Source organism: Heterodontus francisci, chromosome 29 (assembly GCF_036365525.1).
Source record: "Heterodontus francisci isolate sHetFra1 chromosome 29, sHetFra1.hap1, whole genome shotgun sequence".
Taxonomy (NCBI): domain Eukaryota; kingdom Metazoa; phylum Chordata; class Chondrichthyes; order Heterodontiformes; family Heterodontidae; genus Heterodontus; species Heterodontus francisci.
The window spans coordinates 3,774,792-3,795,107 of record NC_090399.1 but is presented as its reverse complement, the minus strand read 5'-3'; the positions used below and the strand labels follow the sequence as shown (position 1 = coordinate 3,795,107).

Genomic DNA, 20,316 nt, shown 5'->3' with positions numbered 1-20,316 from the left:
CATTGTCAGGTCTTAGCGTTTGAGGGATTCCAAACAAGGCAAAGATCTGGTCATACTTTTGGATGAATGTTTTCATTGAAGTTGGCATAACTAATTCCACGATTGGGAATCTGCTGCAGTCGTCAGTGACAACAAGCAGGTGTTCACCTGTGGGAAATCTGTGAAGCCAACACTAACTTCAATCCATGGTCCTGGAGGTAGTTCGGACATCTTGAGAGGATCCTGAAGATTTGACATTGTGGTTGCTTGACACGGCAAAGACTGGTTAATTTTAAGCTCTACCCTGCGGTCAATTCATGGGAACCATACTTTTTCCCTCAGGAGTTGTTTGGTCTTGACTATTCCCTGGTGTCTTTCATGTGCTATATTGGCAACACATTCCCTCAATGAGTGTGGAATGACAATACAGTTGTTGCATAATATGAGCTCAGATGTGGTTGTAACGGTGAGCTCATGTCGAACATTGTGAAGACCTTGTCTGTGAGCAATTTCGTTTGTAGACACTTTCTCAATCATGTCTTTCCAGTTTCCTGATTCTAAAGCCTTCATACATAATTGCAAAGCCTCATCTTGTCTTGTTGCTGCTTTGATGTCAGCTAGTTTTAGCGACTTTAGCACCGCATTTACCAGTTAAGATGTTGTTCAGCAACCTTTTCCTCACAAATAGTAGGACTGACTGTCGGCAGCAGATGTTGTGAAAGATAGTCCGCTGGGTTGAGCTTGCCTGGCTGATACTCAACTTGGAATTCGTACTCTTGTAGTTTGAGTTTCCAATGTTCTATTCGAGCGGGTGGTTTGCGATGTGGATTGTTGAACAAGCTCACTCGTGGTCTATGATCTGTTATTACTTTAAACTCGCTTCTGTATAGAGATGAATGTGTAAGATCCCCCATGTGATTGAGAGATCTCTTTCCGTTTGCGAATAACGTTGCTCTACAGGCGTTAATGTTCTGCTTGCCATCACAACGATTGATGTGTTGCCTGTCTTGTCTTTTTGTACAAGAAGTAAGCCAACTGGGCTTGCATCTATGACTAGCTGGGTGGTTTCCTCAGGGTCGAAATAGGCATTTGTGCAACTTGCTGACAAGCATCGTTTGATCTTGTGTACCGCCTGTTTGTGTGATTTAGTCCATCCCCAATTGGTAGTCTCTTTTGTCAGATCGCATAGGGGAACAGATAGCGTAGTGAGGTCAGGAATGAAGCGATTTCAGTACGTGACGAGTCCGAGCAGAGTCCGGACTTCCTGCAGCATTTGCAATGGCTTCACCTTTCCGTGGATCAGGTGATACTCCTTCACCACTGAACACCTGTCCAAAGAATTCAATTCTGCTTTCATTGAACAAGCACTTGTCTTTGTTCAAGGTGACATTACATCTCAGGCATGAATGTAGACGTGTCTCGAGTTCCTTTTCCGTGTGGCCGTAGATGAGGATGCAATCACTGATGTTCAGTGTGCCTTCAAGTCCTCAAAGTGCAGATTGATTCATGTTCTGAAATACCTCAGCTGCTGAATTGACTCCAAAGTGGAGCCTCTTGTATCGGAAGAGTCTGATGTGAGTGGAGAATACAGTAAGATATCTCGATTTCTTCTGAAAGCGCGATTTGATGGTAGCCTGCATTGAGATCAAGTTTAGCCAGTGTTTAGAACCATTCACTTTATGATGTGATTGATTATCAGTGTCAAGTGTCTTTTGCGCCTTGGTTTGGTGATCACATATCAACGCAGATTCTAATCTGCTTCTCGCTCTTGGGTTTCTTGATGTCTTGTATGGGTGAGACTCAAGGGATAGGCTCATCCCCCAACTTTCTCAAAAATGTCATGGTTGAGTAGATGTTGACGTTCCTTCTTTGTCTGTTTCCTGACATGAAATGATATTCATTGCCATTGATGTGCAACTGGGGGCACCTTAGGGTCAACTTGCAGTTTGCGCATTTCGCCTTTCAGTTTGCCGATACCAGTGAAGCGATCAGTATACAGTTCGAAAATGTTTTTGTTGTGTGTAGGCATCGCGTATGTGCCTGCAATCATGTGCAGATTTGTTTGCAGTGCGGAAACTTATAAGCATGTCACATTTTCCAGATATGACGTAGAATACATCATTCGGTCTAGTGTCTTTGATTGAGTCTGGCGTTTCAGAAGGTCCGAGGATTTTCGGCAGTTTGTCACTGTTGTAAGAGAAAATTTTTGTATTCCCTGGTTTGCAGAGATTAGGCAATCCTGAAGTTGGTTGGATATTTTGTCTCCCATGACATTGACATACGCTTCTGTGTCTATGAGAACATCTATGTCCGAGCAGCCAATGGTCGCTGTCACACGTGGTTGTTTGCTGTGTCTGAGAGAGAGTACAAAAGTATGTTCAGGGTCAACTGCCTCTACATTGGCTACATTCTCTCACCTTTTTGCTGTGGTATGCATACATGGCACCCTTTTGTTGGTATTGGTCTTACCAGTTAATTTTGCTGATGAGCGACAAACATGAACAAAGCGGTTGGGTTTTCTACAAGCTTTACACCGTTTACCAGTAACAGGACACTGTGTCCAGTGTGGGTAAGCACCGCCACAGTGGAAACATTCTTTGGATAAGTCACAACTCTGTTTGTGAGATGGCTGTTGTTGCTTTGCAGGTGGTTTCCTGGCACATGAGCAGTGAACAGTGTTCACAGGAGTTGAACTTGGAGTGTGGTAGTTACAGTTAGCAGCCTCAACTTCAGTAGCTCTGGACTCTGAGAGTGATAGTGATCCTGCTAACTTCAACAGGTCTGACAGTTTTCTGGCTTTCTTCAGTGCTTTTCAGTGTAGTTGACTGGAGAGACAACCTTTAATTATTTGTGTTTTGATTTCCCGTTCAACAGGTTCAGCATCACCAAAGTCACATTTGGTTGCTAGTTGCTTCTTGCTTAATACGTCAGATAAACGATGGTTTCGTATATGGTGTTTTTCTTCGGTGTAAAGTAGGTTGTCAGTGCATTTTTTGCTGAGTTGTATTCGTTTTGCTCAGGTATAAATATCACAAGGATATCTTCTAATTCTTCACCTCCTTAGTGTAGAAGTAAGGCCTTTTTCCTTGTGTTGTCTGTGATTGCGAAACCTGCCATCACACCTTCGAAACATCACAGCCACTTTTGCCAGCGTGGGGATACAGCTGATGGGTCTGAATGCACATCAAAAGGTGATACGTTGGGCATAGTCAACACCGTACTAAAGAACAACGCAGTGATAAAGGATCCGGGATTGCGTTCCTTTCAGAGGAAACTCCTCCCCAATGATCCGAGATTATTTTTTTGATTGGATGGTTATTTTGGAGCGATCACTGTCCAAGCTTCCTGTGTGTAACTGGAAATGCTGTCTGTAAAAGTAGACAAAAGCTTCCCAAATTTTCCTGTCCGAAAGCAATGTTTACCTCTTTGCCACTGTGATGTCCTCGGGAATGGAGTGAGGTTTAGCCAGGTTTGGTGTAAGCTATGTGAAACAGAGAGAGACTGCAGCAGGCTGTTGGAACACAAGACTTCTTCTTTATTCTCTGTTTTACTTTCACTTTGCCAGCATGTGTACAGCAGCCTGTAGAGTACAAAATGCAATTGCAATTTCAAAACACTTCATCCACCACCTTCTCAAGGGCAATGAATGATGGGCAACAAATGCTGCCCTTGCCAAGGATGCAAACATCCCATGAAACCAATTTAAAAAAAAATTAATTACCCCACAGAGAGTTGGGGGGGAATTTACCCTATTTGTTCAATTAATATAGGAGAGAATTGGGAGTAAACTTATCCCACTTGTTAATATATGGGAAAGTTGAGGGTAGATTTACCCCACTTGTTTAATTGATATAGGAGAAAGTTGGGGGTAAATTTATCACCACTCGTTTAATCAATATAGGAGAGAGTTCCGGGTAAATTTACCCTACTTGTTTAATATAGGAGAAAGTTGGGATAAATTTACCCAATTTGTTTAATATAGGAGAGAGTTGGGGGTAAATTTACCCAATTTGTTTAATATAGGAGAAAGTTGGGGGTAAATTTATCACCACTCGTTCAATCAATATAGGAGAGAGTTCCGGGTAAATGTACCCTACTTATTTAATTAATATAGGAGAGAGTTGGGGTAAATTTACCCAATTTGTTTAATATAGGAGAGAGATGGGGTAAATTTACCCAATTTGTTTAATATAGGAGAGAGTTGGGGTAAATTTACCCAATTTGTTTAATATAGGAGAGATTTGGGGTAAATTTACCCAATTTGTTTAATTAGGAGAGAGTTGGGGTAAATTTACCCAATTTGTTTAATATAGGAGAGAGTTGGGCGTAAATTTACCCAATTTGTTTAATATAGGAGAGAGTTGGGGTAAATTTATCCCACTTGTTTAATGGATATAGGAGAGGGTTGGGGTAAATTTACCCAGCTTGTTTAACTGATATAGGAGAGAATTGGGTGAATTTGCCCCACTTGTTTAATAGGGTAGAGAGTTGGGGGTAAATTTACCCAATTTGTTTAATATAGGAGAGAGTTGAGGTAAATTTACCCAATTTGTTTAATATGGGAGAGAGTTGGGGGTAAATTTACCCAAATTGTTCAATATAGGAGAGAGTTGGGGGTAAATTTACCCAGCTTGTTTAACTAATATAGGAGAGAATTGGGTGAATTTACCCCATTTGTTTAATAGGGTAGAGAGTTGGGGTGAATTTACCCCACTTGTTTAATAGGGTAGAGAGTTGGGGTGAATTTACCCAACTTCTATGATTTAGGAGTGAGTTGGGGCTAACATTGTCAACACACAAGTGCCAGGCAATGATCATCTCCAACAAGAGGGAATCTAACCATCTCCCCTTGACAGTCGACAACATTAACGTTGCTGCATCCCCACCATCAGCATCCTGGGTGTCACCATTGATCAGAAACTGAACTGGAGTAGTCATATAAATACAGTGGCTACAAGAGCAGGTCAGAGGCTGGGAATTCTGTGATGAGTAACTCACCTCTTGGCTCCCCAAAGCCTGTCCACCATCAACAAGGCACAAGTCAGGAGTGTGATGGAATACTCTCCACTTGCCTGGATGGGTGCAGCTCCACCAACAGTCAAGAAGCTCGACACCATCCAGGACAAAGCAGCCCGTTTGATTGGCATCCCATCTACAAACATTCACTCCCTTCACCACCGACACACAGTGGCAGCAGTGTGTACCATCTACAAGATGCACTACAACAACTCGCCAGGCCTCCTTCGACAGCACCTTCCAAACCCGTGACCTCTACCATCTAGAAGGACAAGGGCAGCAGATGCATGGGAACACCACCACCTGCAAGTTCCCCGCCAAGTCACACACCATCCTGACTTGGAACTATATCGCCGTTCCTTCACTGTCGCTGGGTCAAAATCCTGGAACTCCCTTCCTAACAGCACTGTGGGTGTACCTACCGCACATGGACTGCAGCGGTTCAATAAGGCAGCTCACCACCACCTTTTCAAGGGCCATTAGTGACAGGCAACAAATGCTGGCCTAGCCAGCGATGCCCACATCCCATGAATAAAAAAAATTTTAAATTACCCCACTTGTTTAATATAGGAGCGGGTTTGGAGGTAAAGTTGCCCCACTTGTTTAATGTAGGAGAGAGTTGGAGGTAAGTTTACGCCACCTGTTTAATATAGGAGATTTGGGGGTAAATTGTTTAATATAGAGAGTTGGGGGAAAATTTGCCCCTTTTGTTTAATTAATATAGGAGAGAGTTGGGGATCCAAAACACCATTTGTAAATTTACAGATAACCCCAAATTGGGCGGATAGTCAATACTGAGGAGGGCTGCAACAAGTCACAGGAAGACATTAATAAACTTGTAGACTGGACAAATGATTGGTAAATGAAGTTCAGCACAGGTAAATGTGAGCTAGTACGTTTTGGTAAGAAGAATAGGGAGGTCACTTATTACTTGGAAGGTGCGAGTGTAGGTGGGATAGAGGAACAGAGGGATTTCGGAGAACAAATACACCAATCACTAAAAGTTACGCCACTGGTTAACTCAGCCATTTAAAAAAAGCAAACCAAGAACTAGGATCTATTTCCAGAGGGATAGAATTGAAAAGTAGGGAGGTTATACTGAACCTGTATCAAACCTTAGTTAGATCACACTGAGAGTACTGTGGCAGTTCTGGTCTTCATGTTATAAAAAGGATACAGAGGCACTGGAGAGGGTGCAGAGAAAATTTACAAAGATGATACCAGAAATGCGTGGGTAAACATATCAGAAATAGATTGACAGGCTGGGTCTCTCTTCTCTTGAAAAAAGAAGTGCTGAGGGGAGACCGAACAGAGGTTTTTAAAATTATGAAAGGTTTTGATAGAGTGGAGACAGAGAGAATGTTTGCTCTTGTAGAGAAGAGAATAACTAGAGGTCATCGATATAAGACAGTCAGCAAGAAATCCAATCAGGAATTCAGAAGAAACTTCTTTACCCGAAGAGTGGTGAGAAGGTGGAGCTCACTGCCGCAGGGAGTGGTTGAAGCAAATAGTATAGCGGCATAGAAACATAGAAAATAGGAGCAGGAGTAGGCCATTCGGCCCTTCGAGCCTGCTCCGTCATTCGTTATGATCATGGCTGATCATCCAACTCAATAACCTGTTCCCGTTTTCTCCCCATTTAAGTACCTGGATGAGCACTTGGCACATCATAACATTCAAGGCTATGGGCCAAGTGCTGGCAAATGGGATTAGGTAGACAGGTCAGGTGTCTCTAATGCATCGGTGCAGACTCGATGGGCCGAAGGGCCTCTTCTGCACTGTATGATTCTGTGATTTAAGGGGAAGCTAGACAAACATATGAGGGAGAAGGGAATAGAGGGTTACAATGATAGATTGAGATGAGGAAAGATGGGAGGATGCTTGAACTGATTGGTCTGAATGGCCTGTTTCTGTGCCTTATATCCTATGTAAATCTATAGCTGTGGTTTTCTTTTCTGTCTCTCTGTGTAGGACAGCGGTGGTTGGACTCCAGTTATCTGGGCGGCAGAACACAAACACATTGAAATTATCAAACTGCTCCTGGGTCGAGGAGCCAGTGTCACCATGAAGGACAATGTAAGTGACCTTTGGAGTTCTCGATGCATTGGAAGAGGGGTTACTGCCGGGCGAGATTGCAGGCTTGGGTGTCTAGATCAACCTCCATATATCTCAGCACCGTGTTCTCATGAACCTTTGCAGAACCAAAAGCTTTCTTTCTCCGAGCCCTCTTTACAACTCTGAGACCGGGTGAATCTGCTCCAAGTAGAAAGGTGCATCTTCCGGCCGTTTCCTGTAATGTTGCCTTGCAACAAACTGTACTGAAAGCCATATTGGAACCGTTACAAGCTCTTGTCTCTGTATATAATCCCGGACCCTGCCCTGGATTCTTTGGAGTGGATCTGACTGGATCTCTGTCTCCTGGAGTGTCAGCAGTAGAGACCAGGCAACACACCTCCACTACGTTCAACTACTAACCAAATAAATGTGGACAGAGCAGACCACACACGGGGGTGGGGAGGGTTGAAAGCAGGCCTGAGGGGTTTAAAGGCAGACAGTGGAAACTTGTGGTGCAGAGATGACTGAGATGTCCTTATTTGTCACCTTTACACGGGAAGACTTTTTTATTTGATGACTTCACAGTATGTTGTACAAGTCCACGTCTCTCTGCCAACTAACTTTTTAAAAACCTGGGTCTCTGCCTCTGTCCACGTTTGTAGTAGGGATTGTAAACTCGTATAGTCTGTGGCTGTGCTGCAATGTTTATGCAATTCTGTGTAATCTATGACTGAACTCCTGAAACAACTGCTCTCTTTCCCCTCGCCCACGCCTGACCTTTGCCCTGTGCTGTGTTGCTCCTTCCCGGATAGGAAGAAAACATCTGTTTACACTGGGCAGCCTTTGCCGGATCCTCCGACATCGCTGAGGTGCTCCTTAATGCCAGGTGCGACCTACATGCAATGAACATGCATGGAGACACGCCGCTACACATTGCAGCTCGCGAGAACTTTTACAGCTGTGTCATGTATGTATCCTGCTGCTTTGAAACATGTTTGTTCCTGAGATGTGGGAGGGTCCGGTCACTGGCCCGTTTTGTCGCAATTTTAGACTTGACTCTTGCCGCGCACTTCCGGCTGGTTTCCACCCAAAACTCTGCTTCCCGTGCCTTAACTTGCACCAAGTCCCGTTCACCCGTTCACCCCCGTGCTCGCTGACCCACCGGTTCACTAACACATCGATTTTCAAATGTTCACCCTTGTTTTCAAATCCCTCCATGGCTTCGCCCCCTCCCTATCTCTGTAATCTTCTCCAGCCCCACAACCCCTCTGAGATATCTGCCCTCCTCTCATTCTGGCCTCTTCCTCACCCCTGATTTTAATCGCTCCACCATTGGTGACCGTGCCTTCAGCTGCCTGGGCCCCGAGCTCTGGAATTCCCTTCCTAAATCTCTGCACCTCTATCTTCTCCTTTCAGATATTCCTTTATAACCTACCTCTTTGACCAAGCTTTTGGTCAGCTGACCTAATGTCTCCTTATCATAGAACCATAGAAAGTTTCAGTGGCTCAGTGTCATATTTTGTTTTCTATCGCTCCTGTGAAGCATCTTGGGATGTTTTTACTGCGTTAAAGGTGCTATATAAATATAAGTCGTTGTTGATTGTTTGTGACTGAGCGACTTGGCCACAATAGAGTTGTTTTGCTCACCTGTTAAGTCGAAGGCATTTGCTGATTTGGCCTTTTAGTGGTTCAAGAAACCATTGCCTTTAAGGGGCCTAAAATGCCACTTCCTATCTGTTTGTTCGAGAAGGGGTTTTAGTTGTAAATTTTGTTCATCCTAAAGTGACGAAAGACAGAGCGATACTGGCGTAAAGGTAATTGAGTCAGAAACAGCACTGCTGCAATTCTGAATTCTGCCGCTAGAGGTCCTTGCAATTTGCCTGTGGCAAAAATGGACATTGTGTCAGTCCAGCATGTACATATAGACACATGCATACAGACATCCATATACAGACATGCACACACACATGAAAACGCACACACATGCACAGATACGCAAGCACACTTGCACAGATCTACACATACAGACACACACAAACACACAGGCAGATACACACACATCACCACCTGTAAGTTCCCCCCCCCAATCCACACACCATCCTGACTCGGAATTATATCGCTGTTCCTTCACTGTCACTGGGTCAAAATCCTGGAACTCCCTTTCTAACAGCACTGTGGGTGTACCTACCCCACATGGACTGCAGCGGTTCAAGAAGGCAGCTCACCACCACCTTCTCAAGGGCAATTAGGGATGGGCATTAAATGCTGGCCTGGCCAGCGACACCCACATCCCATGAACAAATAAATAAAAACATATATGCTTGCTTGCACACAAACACACAGATGCACGGACTCAGTCACACATGCACACAGATGCAAGCATGTAAAATCTAATCGAGGTGTTTAAGAGGATTAAAGGATTTGAGAGGGGCAACTATTTCCTCTCGTTAGAGCCAGGCCGTTCAGGCGTGATGTCACGAAGCACTTGTTCACATAAAGGATGGTGGAAATGTGCAGAACTCTTCCCCCCCCCCCCCCCACCCCCACCCCAACCAAAAAAAAGCTGTTGATGCTGTGGTCCAAGTATAGATTTCACAACTGAGATTGATAATGTTTTATTAGGCATGGTTAACTAAAAGATACAGAGCCAGGGCATCTCAGTAGAGTTAAGAGATCATTCAGCCATGATCTAACTGCCTGGTGGATCAAGCTTGTTGGTGGGGGGATGCTGGAGCGTGCAGCTGAACTGCCTCCTCCACTTCCTGAGAGACCGGGAAGTGTTGAGCCAGAAGGGAACGAGAGAGATGCGGCCTGACTGAGTTCTTGTGTTGCAGACTGTTCCTGTCGCGTGGGGCGGACATCGAGGTGAAGAATCGCGAGGGGGACAGCCCGTTGGATTGCTGTGTCATGAACTCGCAGGTCTGGTTCGCCCTCCAGCTGAACAAGAGGCTGAAACAAGGCATCCTGAATCGAGCGGTTCGCACAGAGAAGATCGTCAGCAGGTGAGCGCATTTCCTGTGCTGAAGCTTCGAGCCTTGAATATTGGGGGAAACAGCACAGAGCGTTGCTGCAGAGTAGTTTCAGAAGGCCTCTGATAAGATGCCACACAGTAGACTCATGACAAATTGTGGAGTACTGGAGACAGCTGAATAGAGAGCAAAACTGACTAAAAATAGGGAAAACAGAGAGTAGGTTTAAAGGGTAATTACTCTGATTGGAGGGAGGTAGAATGTAGGGTTCCACCAGGATCAGTGCTGCGACCACTGTGAGTGACAATTTACATGAATAGTTTGGACTTAGGAATGCAGCAATCTTCAGCCAGAAGTGCCGAGTGGATGATCCATCTCGGCCTCCTTCTGAGGCCCCCAGCATCACCGATGCCAGTCTTCAGCCAATCCGATTCACTCCACGTGATATCAAGAAACGGCTGAAGGCACTGGAAACTGCAAAGGCTACAGGCCCTGACAACATTTCCGCTGTAGTGCTGAAGACCTGTGCTCCAGAACTTGCCGTGCCCCCTAGCCAAGCTGTTCCAGTACAGCTATAACACTGGCATCTACCCGGCAATGTGGAAAATTGCTCAGCTATGTCCTGTACACAAAAAGCAGGACAAGTCCAACCTGTCCAATTACCGCCCCATCAGTCTACTCTCAATCATCAGTCAAGTGATGGAGCGTGTCATCAGCACTTTTCACCGATGGCACAGCAACATAAAAAGTAGGAGCTGCAGTAGGCCATTCGGCCCTTTGAGCCTGCTCTGCTATTCAGTAAGATCATGGCTGATCTTCTACCTCAACCTCACTTTCCTGCACTGTCTCAGAATCTTTATATTTCTTTCATATCCGAAAATCTGTCAACCCTAGCCTTGATAACCTGCTCAGTGACGCTCAGTTTGGGTTCCGCCAGGGCCACTCAGCTCCTGACCTCATTACAGCCTTTGTCCAAACATGGTGAGGTGACAGTGACTGCCCTTGACATCAAGGCAGCATTTGACCAAGTATGGCATCAAGGAGCCTGAGCAAAACTGGAGTCATTGGGAATCGGGGAAACCTTTATGCTGGTTGGAGTCATACCTAGCACAAAGGAAGATGATGGTGGTTGTTGGAGGTAAATCATCAGAGCTCCAGGACATCACTACAGGAATTCCTCAGGGTAGTGTCCTAGGCCCAATCATCTTCAGCTGCTTCATCAATGACCTTCCTTCTATCATAAGGTCAGAAGTGGGGATTACACAATGTTCAGCACCATTCGCGACTCCTCGGGTACTGAAGCAGTCCGTGTAGAAATGCAGCAAGACCTGGACAATATCCAGGCTTGGACTGATAAGTGGCAAGTAACATTCGCGCTACACACGTGCCAGGCAATGACCATCTGCAACAAGAGAGAATCTGACCCTCTCCCTTTGACATTCAACGACATTACCATCACTAAATCCCCCCACTGTCAACATCCTGGGGTCACCATTGACCAGAAACTGAACTGGACCAGCCACATAAATACTGTGGCTACAAGAACAGGTCAGAGGCTGGGAATCCTGCGGTGAGTAACTCACCTCCTGACTCCCCAAAGCCTGTCCACCATCTACAAGGCACAAGTCAGGAGTGTGATGGAATACTCTCCACTTGCCTGGATGGGTGCAGCTCCAACAACACTCAAGAAGCTCGACATCGTCCAGGACAAAGCAGCCCGCTTGATTGGCACCCCGTCTACAAACATTCACACCCTCCACTACCAACCACAGTGGCAGCAGTGTGTACCATCTACAAGATGCACTGCAGCAATGCACCAAGATTCCTTAGACAGCACCTTCCGTCTGCATTGCCATAATGCCTAGTGTTGTGGGCACCACACCTATGGGAACCGGATTGAAACTGACCAAACCTGTTTGCCAGCTCATCGCATTGTGAGCAGTTGCCACACAGAAACCAGACGCCTCCTCAAACAAATGTCAAACCTCCATAGCTGCATCTATATTAGCCTTTCTCTCGAACACAGAGATTGTTGGCGCATTAAATAGTGCAAAATGGCAACATGACATTGATGCAATTTCGACACAGTTAAGTTTGAACCAAAAGACAATAAATCTGAGTCTTGTATAAATGATGAAAAGCTTGGAACACAAGAGGCTGAGGAAAATTCAGGGGTCCATGTACACAGATCGCTGAAGTGTAGCAGTCAGGTACAAAAATAATCAGAAAGGCGAATGAAATATTAACCTTATAACTAGAGAGCTGGGATACAAAGAGGCGGTGGTTTTACCACAGCTGTACAAAGCCCTGTTTGGACCACATTCAGAGCACCGTGTACAATTCTGGGCAGCCCAGCGACAGGTTAACCTAAACTGAGCTGGTATTCCCTCGAATACAGATAGTTAAGCGGTGATTTCATCGAATCAGAGACACTTAGCGTGCAGAAGGAGGCCCTTCGGTCCATCATGCCTGTGCTGGCCCTTTGTGGCTTGCTGCCACACCCGTAATCCAGTAAATCTCTGATCGATTCATGATCTGTCCAGTGGTGCACCGCAGGGATCGGTGCTGGGACCCTTGCTGTTTGTAGTGTATATTAATGATTTAGACGTGAATATAGGAGGTATGATCAGTAAGTTCACAGATGACATGAAAATTGGTGGTGTCATAAATAGTGAGGAAGAAAGCCTTAGATTACAGCACGATATTGATGGGCTGGTGAGATGGGCAGAGCTGTGGCAAATGGAATTTAATCCTGAGCAGTGTGAGGTGATGCATTTTGGGAGGACTAACAAGACAAGGGAATATACAATGGATGGTAGGATCCTAGGAAGTACAGAAGGTCAGAGAGACCTTGGTGTACTTGTCCATAGATCACTGAAGGCAGCAGCACAGGTAGATAAGGTGGTTAGGAAGGCATATGGGATACTTGCCTTTAGTGGCCGAGACATAGAAAATAAGAGCAGGGAGGTTATGATGGAGCTGTATAAAACACTAGTTAGGCCACAGCTGGAGTACTGTGTACAGTTCTGGTCACCACACTATAGGAAGGATGTGATTGCACTGGAGAGGGTGCAGAGGAGATTCACTGGGATGTTGCCTGGGCTGAAGCATTTCACCTATGAAGAGAGACTGAAAAGGCTAGGGTGTTTTCCTTAGAGCAGAGAAGGCTGAGGGGGACATGATTGAGGCATAGAAAATTATGAGGGGCATTGATAGGTTAGATAGGAAGAGACTTTTTCCCTTAGCCGTGGGGTCAAGAACCAGGGGGCATAGATTTAAGATAAGGGGCAGGAGGTTTAGAGAGGATTTGAGGGGGAAAAAATGTATCCAGAGGGTGGTTGGAATCTGTAACACACTGCCTAAAGGGATGTTAGAGGCAGGAACCCTCACAACATTGAAGAAGTATTTAGATGAGCACTTGAAACGCCATAGCATACAAGGCCACGGGCCAAGTGCTGGAAAATGGGATTAGAATAGATAGGTGCTTGATGGCCGGCACGGACACGGTGGGCCGAAGGGCCTGTTTCTGTGCTGTATAACTCTAAGGCTCTAACTCCCTTTAAAAATGATTCACGGAGTCAGCTTCCACCATCTTTTCAGCTCAAACTGTTCAGATCCAGATCCCGCCAACTCTCTGAGTGAAAGGATTTCCCCTCTAAATCCGTCGATTTGAAATCGATGTACTCTGGTTACTGACCCACACAGCAGAGAGAAACATTTCTCTCTATCTACCCCTCACCATCTATTCGGTCACCTCTTAACCTTCTCTGTTCTGAGGAGAACAGTCTGAACTTCTCCAGCCTCTCCTCGTCACTGAAGTCCCTCATCCCTGGTGACATCCTGGTAAATCTCCTCTGCATCCTTTCAAAGACCTTTATGTCTCGCCTGAAGTTTAGGTGCTCAGAATTTCCCACAGTATTCCAGCTGTGGCCTAACCAGTGATTTATAAAGTTCTGCGATGATCCTTTTGTTTTGACATTTTTTTCCTCTGTTTATAAACCCAAGCAACCATCTGCTGTGCCGACTATACCAGGTTGCCCTGCCACTTTGGAAGGATTTGTACATGTAGACGCCAAGGTGTCTCTCTCTCTCATCCGTACTTCTCAAAATCGTGCCATTTATAATATTCTGTCTTTCCATATTAGTCCTCCCAAAGTCATCACTTCACACTTGTCTGCATTGAACTCCATCTGTTATTTGCAGGGGGGTGAGCTGTGCTTGTGGCCAGGACTCCTCATGCTGGACGTATAAACATTGTAATGGAAGTGGCCCGAGAAATCGTGGATGCATTGGTGGTCATCTTCCTAGATTCTATAGACTCTGGAACAGTTCCTACAGATTGGAGGGTAGCTAATGTAACCCCACTGTTTAAAAAGGGAGGTAGAGAGAAAGCAGGGAATTATAGACCAGTCAGCCTGACGTCGGTAGTGGGGAAAATTCTAGAGCCCATTATCAAAGATTTTATAGCGGAGCACTGAGAGAACAGTGGTAGAATCGGACAGAGTCAACATGGATTTACGAAAGGGAAATCATGCTTGACAAATCTACTAGAATTCTTTGAGGATGTAACGAGTAGAGTTGATGAGGGGGAGCCAGTGGATGTGGTTTATTTGGACTTTCAGAAGGCTTTCGACAAAGTCCCACATGAGAGATTAGCGTGTAAAATTAAAACGCATGGGATTGGGGGCAGTGTATTGCGATGGATAGAAAATTGGTTGGCAGACAGGAAACAAAGATTAGGGATAAACGGGTCTTTTTCCGAATAGCAGGCAGTGACTAGTGGGGTACCGCAGGGATCGGTGCTAGGACCCCAGCTATTCACAATATACATCAATGATTTAGATGAGGGAACTAAATGAAATATCTCCAAATTTGCAGATGACACAAAACTGGGTGGGAGGGTGAGTTGTGAGGAGGATGCAGAGAGGCTTCAGGGTGATTTGGACAAGTTGAGTGAGTGGGCTAATGCATGGCAGAAGCAGTATAATGTGGATAAATGTGAGGTTATCAACTTTGGTAGCAAAAACAGGAAGGCAGATTATTATCTGAACGGCTATAAACTGAGAGAGGGGAATATACAGCGAGACCTGGGTGTTCTTGTACACCAGTCGCTGAAGGTAAGCATGCAGGTCCAACAGGCGGTAAAAAAGGCAAATGGTATGTTGGCCTTCATTGTGAGAGGATTTGAGTACAGGAGCAGGGATGTCTTGCTGCAATTATACAGGGCCTTGGTGAGGCCACACCTGGAATATTGTGTGCAGTTTTGGTCTCCTTATCTGAGGAAGGATGTTCTTGCTATAGAGGGAATGCAGCGAAGGTTTACCAGACTGATTCCTGGGATGGTGGAACTGACGTATGAGGAGAGATTGAGTTGGTTAGGATTATATTCGCTGGAGTTCAGAAGAGTGAGGGGGGAATCTCATAGAAACCTATAAATTTTAACAGGACTTGACAGGGTAGATGCAGGAAGGATGTTCCCGATGGTGGGAGAGTCCAGAACCAGGGGTCATAGTCTCAGGATATGGGGTAAACCTTTCAGGACTGAGATGAGGAGAAATTTCTTCACCCAGAGAGTGGTGAGCCTGTGGAATTCGCGACCACAGAAAGCAGTTGAGGCCAAAACATTGTATGTTTTCAAAAAGGAGTTAGATATAGCTCTTGGGGCGAAAGGGATCAAAGGGTATGGGGGGAAAGCGGAAATAGGTTACTGAGTTTGGATGATCAGCCCTGATTGTGATGAATGGCGGAGCAGGCTCGAAGGGCCGAATGGCCTACACCAGATCCTATTTTCTATGTTTCTATGTTCACTGGAGTCCCACTCAGTTTTATTGCTCTGTAAATACAGCCTCTGTATTATTCTCACTGGCTCAGCAGGTCTCTGCAATGAATAACTGAACAGTAGACAAAAATGAATAATCCCAAACCCTTTTTGCCTCTCCTTCCCCTATCCCGTACCCCCTCCCTCTCCCCTATCCCCTAACCCTTCCTTCTCCCCTATCTCCTAACCCTTCCCTCTCCCCTATCCTGTACCCGCTCCCTCTCCCCTATCCTGTACCCGCTCCCTCTCCCCTATCCCGTACCCCCTCCCTCTCCCTCTCCCCTATCCCCTAACCCTTCCTTCTCCCCTATCTCCTAACCCTTCCCTCTCCCCTATCCTGTACACGCTCCCTCTCCCCTATCCCGTACCCCCTCCCTCTCCCCTATCCCGTACCCCCTCCCTCTCCCCTATCCCGTACCCCCTCCCTCTCCCCTATCCCGTACACCCTCCCTCCCCCCATCCCCTAACCCTTCCTTCTCCCCTATCTCCTAACCCTTCCCTCTCCCCTATTCTGTACCCGCTCCCTCTCCTCTATCCCCTAACCCTTCCCTCTCCCCTATCCTGTACCCGCTCCCTCTCCCCTATCCCGTACCCCCTCCCTCCCCCCATCCCGTACCCCCTCCCTCTCCCCTATCCTGTACCCGCTCCCTCTCCCCTATCCCGTACCCCCTCCCTCTCCCCTATCCCGTACCCCATCCCGTATCCCCTCCCTCCCCCCATCCCGTACCCCCTCCCTCCCCCCTATCCCGTACCCCCTCCCTCCCCCTATCCGATACCCACCCTACACCCCTCCCACACCCCTAACCCCTCCCACACCCCTAACCCCTCCCTCACCCCAACCCCTCCCTCATCCCTGTCCCTATCACCAAGCCCTCCTTCTCCCCAACCCCTCCCTACCCCTCCCACTACCCTAACCCCCTCTCCCCTACCCCCCTCTCCCTTTCCCTTCCCTCTCCCCACCCCTCCCTTTCCCTTCCCACTCCCTTCCCTTATCCCCACTCACTCCCCTTCCCCTGTGCCTTCCGTCTCCCCTACCCCACCCTTCTCTCAGTCCCTCAGCTCCCCTTGCCGTAAGCCCTCCCTTTCTCCTTTCCCTCACCGTCCTTTCCCCTATCTTCCATTTCTCCCTGCCCTTTTTCTCCCTCCCTCCCCCTTCCCCCCTCCCTCCCTGCCCTTTCCACTCTCCCTGCCCCTTCACCTCCTCCCTCCCTGACCCCTCCCCCCTCCCTCTTCCACCCCTCCCTCCCTTCCCCTTCCCCCCCTCCCTCCCTGCCCCTTCCCCCCTCCCTCCCTGCCCCGTCCCCGCTCCCTCCTTGCCTCTTTTCTCCTCCCTGCCCCTTCCCCCCCCTCCCTCCCTGCCCAGTCCCTGCTCCCTCCCTAACCCCTCCCTCTTCCATCCCTCCCTCCCTTCCCCTTCCCCCCTCCCCGCCCCTTTTCTCCTTCCCGCCCTGCCTCTTCCCCTGTCTTGCCTTTTTCCCTTTTCCTCCTCCTCTCTCCCTCCCTTCCTCCTTCTCCCTACCCTTTCTCCCCCTCCCTATCTCTCCCCGCTTCCTCTCCCCCTCTTGTCCCCTCCCTCTCTTGTCCCCTCCCTCTCTTGTCCCCTCCCTCTCTTGTCCCCTCCCTCTCTTGTCCCCTCCCTCTCTTGTCCCCTCCCTTTCTTGTCCCTTCCCTCTCTTGTACCCTCCCTCTCTTGTCCCCCTCCCTCTCTTGTCCCCCTCCCTCTCTTGTCCCCCTCCTCCTCTTGTCCTCCTCCTTCTCTTGTCCCCCTCATTCTCTTGTCCCCCTCCTTGTCTTGTCCCCCTCCCTCTCTTGTCCCCCTCCTCTTGTCCCCCTCCTTCTCTTGTCCCCCTCCTTCTCTTGTCCCCCTCCTTCTCTTGTCCCCCTCGCTCTCTTGTCCCCCTCCCTCTCTTGCCCCCTTTCCCCACCTGTCACTCTCCTCCTGTCCCCTACACCTTCTCCCCTCTCAACTCCATTTCTGCTCCCTCCATTCCTGCTCCCCTCCTTCCCTGCTCCTCTCGTTCCCCTCACCTTCCCCCTCCCCTTCCCACTCTCAACCTTTCACCACCCCCTCTTTCTTCAGCTTTTGCCCCCGAAGCCCCCACTGTTCAGTCTCCAGTTTGCAGTAAGTAAATTAATCCCAGGTGCACAGCAAGAAAGATTTGCATTTCTGTAGAACCTTTCACGGGGCATCACTATGCACTTTGCATACGATTAAGTGCTTTTTTTTAATGTGTCGGCACTGTTGCAATGTAATTAACACGGGAGCCAATGTGTGCACAGCAAGCTCCCACAAAGAGCAAGGTGATCACCAGGGTGGGGGTGTGCACTATTTGGACTGAGAAGAGGGAAACCAGACAAAATTTGTGCAATTCTTTGTTTCCGCTGGAGCCAGAGCTGACTGTATGTGGATCACTGTCCTTCACAGGGATATTGCACGAGGTTATGAAAACATCCCGATACCGTGTGTGAATGCTGTGGATGCAGAAAGCTCCCCGGAGGATTACAAGTATATCTCTGAGAATTGTGAGACATCCACGATGAATATCGACAGAAACATCACACACCTACAGGTACTTTCATCCAGTCAACATAGAGAGGTCACATTAATCTCAAACTCCCTGCTATCCCTCCCACTTTCAGCTCTCTGTAAACTTCAGCTCGTACAAAACTCTGCTGCCCTTATCCTAACTCGCACCTGCTCCCGTTCACCCGTCACCTCTGCACCCGCTGACCTACATTGGCTCCTGATCCCTGAACACTTCTCATCCTTGTATTCAAATCCCTCCATGGCCTGACCCCTATCTCTGTAACTTCCTCCAGCCCCACAACCCTCTGAGCGCCCAGCGCTCCTCCAGTTTTGACCGCTTGCACAGCCCCCGCCGTTGGCCGTGCCTTCAGCAGCCTGGGCCCTAAGCTCCCTAAACCTCTCCGCCTTCCAGCCTCTCTCCCCTGCTTTTAAGCCACTCCTTAAAATCTACCTTGGTCTCCTATCCTGTTGTCTCCTCGCTTGGCTCGGTGTCAAATTTCCGCTGCTGTGAAACCACTTGGGACATTCAAGCCGCTACGTAAACACAAGTTGTTGATCGTTAAGGAATTCAGTGGACCAGGTTGTGTCATGTGCTGATTGTGGAAGGTGCTATCACCTTTTTCTGCTTCTCTGGCTTGCTCTGTCTCGAATGCTCGTGTGCATCCTGTGAATTGACTTCCAGTTTTTTTCTGAGCCTTCATAAAGTTGTACTATTGCTGATTTACTATCTATTATTGAACAAAACTGTTGGTGCACACTTCCTTTCTACATGCCTTACTTCCTATTGTCGCAGAATTTGCTCTCACTTTTCGTGATTACATTTGCCACTTCCGCATTGTCAAGTCAGTGCTCTCCAGTTAATTTTCGTATGTCAGCAGTCACAGTGTAGCTGCAGGCTCTGACCACTAGATGGCTCTGTGGAGCAAGTCTCCAAAGTGTCTCTCCGATTCTATCACACATATATATCAATCATGGAATATTACAACATAGGAGGAGGCCATTTGGCCTGTCGTGCCTGTGCCAGCTCTGTGAAAGAGCTGTGCAATTAGTCCCACTCCCCCTCTCTTTCCCCATAGCCCTGAAAACTTTTCCTTTTCAACTGTTTATCCAGTTAGCTAACAAAAATCTGTCATTCTCAGTTTAAAAGTTAACAATTGATTTGCCCCAATTGCTGTTTGCGGAAGAGACTTCCTCATCATCACAGATGCTGGTCTTTAGCCAATTCAATTTTCTCCATGTGATATTGAGAAACGGCTGAAGGTACTGGCTTTAGCACTGAAGACCTGTGCCCCAGAACTTGTCGCACCCCTAGCCAAGCTGTTCTAGTACAGCTACAACACTGGCATCTACCAACCAATGTGGGAAAATTGCCCAAGTATATCCTATCCACAAAAAGCAGTACAAATCCAATCCAGTCAATTACCCGCCCCATCAGTCTACTCTCGATCATCAGCAAAGTGATGGAAGGTCTCGTCGACCGTGCTATCAAGCGGCACTTACTGAGCAATAACCTGCTCAGTGACGCACAGTTTGGGTTCCACAAGGGCTATTCAGCTCCTGACCTCATTACAGCCTTGGTCCAAACATGAACAGAAGAGCTGAATTCCAGAAGTGAGGTGAGAGAGACTGATAAGTGGCAAGTAACATTCGCGCCACACAAGTGCCAGGCAATGACCATCTCCAACAAGAGAAAATCTAACCATCTCCCCTTGACATTCAATGGCATTACCATTGCTGAATCTCCCACCATCAGCATCCTGGGGGTTACCACTGACCAGAAACTGAACTGGACCAGCCATATAAATACCGTGGCAATAAGAGCAGGTCAGAGGCTAGGAATCCTTTGGTGAGTGATTCACCTCTTGACTCCCCAAAGTCTGTCCACCATCTACAAGGCACAAGTCAGGAGTCTGATGGAATACTCTCCACTTGCCTGGATGGGTGCAGCTCCA

At 47.3% G+C, this 20,316-nt stretch overlaps 1 protein-coding gene across 4 annotated transcripts in view; it reads left to right on the top strand.

Annotated features, from left to right (window-relative positions):
* The window catches only part of ehmt2 (euchromatic histone-lysine N-methyltransferase 2), a 171,193-nt gene that overhangs the window by 135,495 nt on the left and 15,382 nt on the right, over positions 1-20,316 (top strand). For all 4 annotated transcript variants that reach the window (XM_068009357.1, XM_068009359.1, XM_068009358.1 and 1 more), the window contains 4 exons: positions 6,967-7,071; positions 7,863-8,017; positions 9,885-10,052; positions 18,263-18,407. In XM_068009357.1, the coding sequence (XP_067865458.1) occupies positions 6,967-7,071; positions 7,863-8,017; positions 9,885-10,052; positions 18,263-18,407 (573 nt within the window). The remainder of the gene's footprint in view (positions 1-6,966; positions 7,072-7,862; positions 8,018-9,884; positions 10,053-18,262; positions 18,408-20,316) is intronic.